This window comes from Morone saxatilis, unplaced genomic scaffold (genome assembly GCF_004916995.1).
Source record: "Morone saxatilis isolate NCDOM2014 unplaced genomic scaffold, NCSU_SB_2.0 Contig18, whole genome shotgun sequence".
Taxonomy (NCBI): domain Eukaryota; kingdom Metazoa; phylum Chordata; class Actinopteri; family Moronidae; genus Morone; species Morone saxatilis.
In genome coordinates this window covers 486,476-492,444 of record NW_023339740.1, presented here as the reverse complement: position 1 = coordinate 492,444, position 5,969 = coordinate 486,476, and the positions used below count along the sequence as shown (strand labels likewise).

The window sequence follows — 5,969 nt, the reverse complement described above, 5'->3', positions numbered from 1 at the left end:
GGTCTTTCTGAAGTTCCGTTCCTCTGATTCTGGTCTGGATGGAGTTTGCAGTGCTTCTCTTATGGCTTGTAGTCATAGTTATCAACAGCTGTTTGCTAGCATGTTCACAGGGGACACGCGACTGAGTGCGTCAGGCGACGTGGAATGGGTTGCTCTGCAGCTTCGGCGTCGGTGGAGCTCCCTGTCTGACGCTGGAATCGGAAAGAACTGCAGAGACAGCATGGTCGGGATCTCATAGACAACCTGAACAAAAGCCTGACTGAGGTAGGAAGCAAGGATACACCAAACAGTGGATGACATGGTGGCTCACTCATTCCAGTTAGTCAGAAGCGTTACTGACTTTTAGAGCGGTTCCTCTTCTTGCAGGCCAAAACCCAGCTGAGTCCGGCAGAGAAGGCTCTGGATGATGTATCGTCACTGATAAACCCAATGAAACCACAACTGGACAAGCTCAATGACTTGCTGCAGAATGTTGGCGAGAAGGCCCAGGACGCACAGGAAAATGCAGACAACGCAGAGGATGAAGCAGCTTCTGCAAAAGAGGTGAGAGACCTGCTGTAGCTGCTCCAGTTTGGAATATTGACTTTATATGGAGCTAGTTTTGAATCAGGACTTTGAATCAGGACTTACAATTATAGCTGGTAGTCTACAGTGTCTTAAACTGAAATGTTGAGTGGGGCTCAGTCAGTATTTAAGTCCAAATCCTTTTCTATGGCATTCTCAATTTCAATAAAAATGGACATATTATAGTCAGGTTTGTGAAGAACCGCTGTGAAGCTCAGTGTGGTTGGCTCCAGCTGTCGCCATCTTGGCAGTCCTGGCTCTGCCGGCTCCAGCTAATCCAAAAATGATGACACCCACCTGTCATTCAAAGCATTAATATAGGGGTTAATGTAATTCAAACATCTGAGTTGTATAAAAAAATAGCTATAGAGTCCTAAAGAGTTTTTGTACCAGGCTGTAACCATGTTTATTTCTGCTGTAAAGTTGGGCATTTTAATATGGGCCTTATGGAGATTGACTCACTGCTGAAGCCAGCCTCAAGTGACCATTAGAGGAACTGCAGTTTTTGGTACTTCTGTGTTGGATTAATTTCTAGCCACAGCCTCTGAATGGTCAAGAGACTCAACCCAAGGTATCATCGGATTGCCAGTGGACCGCGAACAACCATGCTAACAACAACAATCGCTTTCAACATGGAAAAGTGGATAAATAATCACAGAAGACATACAGTGTTATATAACTTAACCAAATGTAAGTGAGAAATGTATTTTTATTGTTTAAAGAGAAAAAATAATATTTGCGGAATTTTGTGGCTTTGTCCATTTCTTTAGTATAAGGTGCATTATTTTCAATGTTCGATTTTGAAGGAGTCCAAAGGGAATCCAAAAGTATATAGATTAGATTACATTTTTGTAATGGATTACGTTAATAATTGCAAAGACTACCATGTAGATTGTATTCAGTAACTCACAAAATTTTCAAAGTAATCTGAGCCAACACTGCACACAAAGAAAGGAGGATGAGAGCTACAACTCGTTCCATTTTTACTCTGTCATATTCTACCCCTACACAGTAAGTGGATGAAAGCTCCACAAGTGAAATCATTGGTCTGAACACACACTTTGGTCTTTCAGGGTATCACAGTATGCTGCACTACATTTAATAACAGCTCTAATGCTAACAGCTTTGGGTTTTCATGACACCTCCAGTTGCACAGTGTTCTCATGAGTCTTCTCTCGGTCTGTGGTTTTTCCAATTGAACCTAAGTGCTGTCTGCCACCTACCCAGCACTACGAGGCTGATGGTGCTCCAGTGGTACTGTGCACCAGTCTTGACTTTGCAGCTGTACTCTCCTGAGTCTGTCAGAGACAAGTCGCTGATCAGCAGAGAAGCATCGCCTTTTAAGTACTCTCCAGCAAAGGCTACGCGTCCACGCTCTGCTTCATTGGGGTCGAAAACCCGTCCAGCGAAGTAGGTAATCACCTGGTCGGGGAAGTAAAATGGGTGTGTGGGTTTGTGATGGGGTAAATAAGGTAAAACACAAACAGCAAGTGCAACAATGTGGAACTAGTCTATGAAAACTAGCAATAATATCTGTACAGAAGAGAGAGGATGTGTGTTTGTTCACTTGAATGAAAATATACCTTTTCTATTTGATTTAGCACTAATATGACTCAGAAGGCTGCTTTCTTAAACAAATAACTGTATTAAAGAATACTTAGGTGAAATATTATTTAACATGTTCAATAATTGGACAACAAATCAAAGATCAGAGCTGCTTTTTTTCTCTTACTCTGTGCTGCTTGATTAAACATTGAACCACTGGCATGGAGAGACACTCACCACTCTCTGCCTGTTGGTGGGCTTCAGAAGCAACCACTCAATGTCCAGAGTGGGGTCATCACCCACCCAGAACTGATGGTGGCAGGGCATCGTGGCATTGTCTCCAACAACCTTCTTCATCTCGGTTTGGGCACATGTTGTCAGCACACCCAGCAAAACTATAAAGAAACAGACATGAAATATTAGTAAATTACAGTTCTGAGTACAAATCACACAACAAACAGCACAAAATAGTTTCCAGTCACCAAGAGTTCTTCTCCCATAGCCCAAGCCCAAGCAACAGCCCATTTGCCCTCTTTGGTCCTACCCCTCTGGAGAGACAAATACATAAATAATAGTTTTTATATTTTTACTGTTGTGGCCGCATAAATACAAGTATGCCATAGTTGCTAAAGTTAGACCAAATTAAATTGCTATATCATCCAAACTTTGGGTGAGTCTTTTGTACTTGTGAAAATGATTAATGATCAATGGTTTAATCAATGGGATGCCCAATGAATAAAAATCTCCACATATACTTCAAAGCAATGTTAGGACTGCAGCTCTGTAACTTTTTAATAGGCGTGCCTCTGCAGGACATGCACTGTAGAAGAAACAGTTGAGAAAACTCTACTCTTCACTACATTTGGGGTTTTTAAATCAAATTTGAACTTTTAAGTTCTGAACTGAAAAAAGTTTTGCCAACCTAATTACAAACTTTTGTTGGGGTAATTTAATTTTCTTCTTTAGCAAAACATATATATAAAAATTGTAGAAACAAAGCAAGAGAAATCTGCATTTCAAAAATTCATTATTTTCATTTTTTCAGTGTTTGAAAATGAAATCATTGCAATTGAAAATATTAAATAATTAACTGTTTTCACATTTTTGCAATACACATTTTTTGTTTCTGAAACTTAAAGATTTAAGTTTTTCTAAAAAAGAAACAGCAGGTTATTATTGGATTGGAGTAAACTTTTTTTTAGTTTATTTAACTTGACTTTAAACTTTAGTTTAATAGTGAAGACACCTGCCTTTAAAGTATAAGTTATGAGTACAGTGAGATGGGGCAGCCTATAGCCGTAACAAAAAAAAGTTGACGGAAGGCCTATCACGTGACACTGTAGCATCCAAACTTGGTGTTGATGATTTGGGTTAGCGTTAGGGATACATAATATTGCCTCATATTATGCTATCAAATTAACCAATATTAGCTAGCTATGTGGGTAACGTATAGACAGCAGGGTTAGGGTTATTCTTTCAGGTTAGTGCAACAGGCCCTAGAAATGTCTGTGCAAACCCCTGTACATCTGACAGGTATGACATTGTCATGTTGTTGTTGAAAATTTGTGCAATGCAATGAAATAGTATACTGTACAATGTTACAGTGCAAATGTAATCTGCATAAAAAAATTAAATAAGATATATGAGTGTAAATTGTGAAAATGTACAGTAATTTTAACACACATGTACACATACACACACACAGCCCTTCAGTTGCAGGTGACACAATTAATAAGCCTGAAACAAAGAATTTTGGTACAATGTAAGATCCAGAAGGGATATCAGCTTACCCACTGCAGCAGGACACAGAGTTATACTGGCAATGCTGGCTGGGGTAAAATTACCAAGAGGCTGAGGATGAAAGCCTGAGCTTCCAATTGTTTCGCTTTATTTATTTATCCTTCTTGGACACTGATCAACTGTATGGACCGTGATGTCCTGCTGGCTAGACACATTTGTGCCAGGTGTGGGGGAGCAAAAATAGAACAGGAAAATATATGTGTGTGGACAGCCACATGCCATATGCATGAGTTTAAATTGCTACTGTGTGTGCATACCAGTTTTAATTTGTGTGTGTTATTAGCAGATGACCGCTGCATGTGTGTATTCTGTACATGCAGGTGTATATTTAACCTTCAGAATGTGTGCATAATTGAGTTTATGTGTATGTCCATTTGCTGTAGAATGTAAGGGGTAAGATACAGAACAAGAACAATGCATGATATGGATGATTATGGACACAATGTACAGTAGTTGTTTCTCTATGCATGTGTTTGTACATGAAAGTGGCACACTCCTGTCTGTGGGAGATTATTACCACAAAAGGTCTGGAGCCTGTTGGCTAGTGGGGGGACTCTCTGCAAAGTGGCATGGAGGGCTTTGTTTCTGTGAAGAAGCCCTGGGGTGAGTTGTGCTCCAGTAAACTCCCTCCTGCTCCTCCCAGTAGACTTCTCACTGGACCAATTACAGAGGCAGTGGGAGCCAGCAGGAGGCAGCGAGGACCCAGTTACCCTTCAAACTGTCGAAAGTCACACTGCCTTCCTCTGAGGCTGGTACCACAGAAAGCTCTGATCTTAAGAACTCTTAAAATAGAAAAAATAAAAAAAGGAGGGCAAACACCCTCCTCCAAGCTCATTTTCTCCTAGATCTCCTAATTGTTTCTTTTTTCATCCTGTTGTTGGGTGATGGTGCATATTATTTAAAAAAAAAACATCAATTAGTTGTGTGTCCTCACTTTCATGCATGTATTATAATTTAGTTGTGATTTTTTTCCAGCTTCACTGTGGTTCTCATGATGTTTGGGGTCTGATTAAATAACAAGGTTTAATAAATAAACCATAACATCGCATTTAATAGTGGTGTACATGTGAAATGCTGAAATCGTAATATCGTTAATATGTACAACTGAAAAACATTTGTGTTTTAGATTTAAGGCAGCCCATCCAGACTGGTAGGCTCAAGTCTGGAATTATGGGTGTTTCACGGTTAGGGTAAAGAAGAAGAAGATATATACTTTATTAATCCCCTATTGGAGAAATTGTTCTTTTCACTCTTTTATTACACACACACACAGACAGAGATGTTGGAGTGATGGGCTGCCACGTTAGCCGCGCCCCATGAGGAGTTTTTATGTTGCCTTGCTCAAAGGCACCCCGGCAGTGCATATTGCATATTGTGGTCTGTGGGACTTGAACCAGCAACCCTCTGTTTCCCAAGCCAAGTTCCTACACACTGAGATACTGCTGCACAAAGGGTGAGAGATGGCATTTTTTGCTTAAGAGTATATATATATATTCTCATGCTGCACATTATTGTTCTTTGAGTTTAAAGTTATAGATAAATGCAGATCAGTTTGAAACATTAAAAGGTTCTTTTTGATGCTTTATCTATAGGTTGGAGAATGCTTAATTAAAAAAGTTGACACTGCTGTTATTTGCTGTCAACTACTGTCAAAACTGCAACTCCCTGCTTCAGTCTTCCATTCTACGCACAAAGCGACAAACCGCAGAGAGCACTATCTAGAGCCAGTGTGTGGTTTGTCCTTCTGGGCTACTGTAGAAACATGGCGGTTCAACATGACGTACTCCATAGGACACCTGCTCCATCTGTGAATATAAATAGTAACAGTAACATAATTCTTATATTCAGGTGATTGTATACTTATGAAAACTAACCTGGACCTTTAAACTAAGAACAAAAGCAAATTATAAAATGCGAGTAAACTATTTTATCATGCAGTGCAGCTGTTGGAACTACATCTCTGTAAAAACTCTACTGGCTGCTCACGATGGAAGCAGAGCACAGTTTAATGAAGATCTGTTTTATCTAAAATGTAAAAAAAATTAAGAGTCTGAGTCCAG

General features: G+C 39.8%; 1 protein-coding gene across 1 annotated transcript; it reads right to left on the bottom strand.

Moving 5' to 3' along the window:
• Positions 1-1,275: 1,275 nt before the first annotated feature.
• Positions 1,276-2,504, bottom strand: LOC118328717 (CXADR-like membrane protein; the record flags this gene model as incomplete). The annotated part of the gene is given in 2 exon segments (XM_035662603.1): positions 1,276-1,986; positions 2,347-2,504. Coding segments are annotated over 2 exon segments (419 nt in total), but the record flags the coding sequence as incomplete, so codon positions are not given.
• Between the last annotated feature and the right edge of the window lie 3,465 nt (positions 2,505-5,969).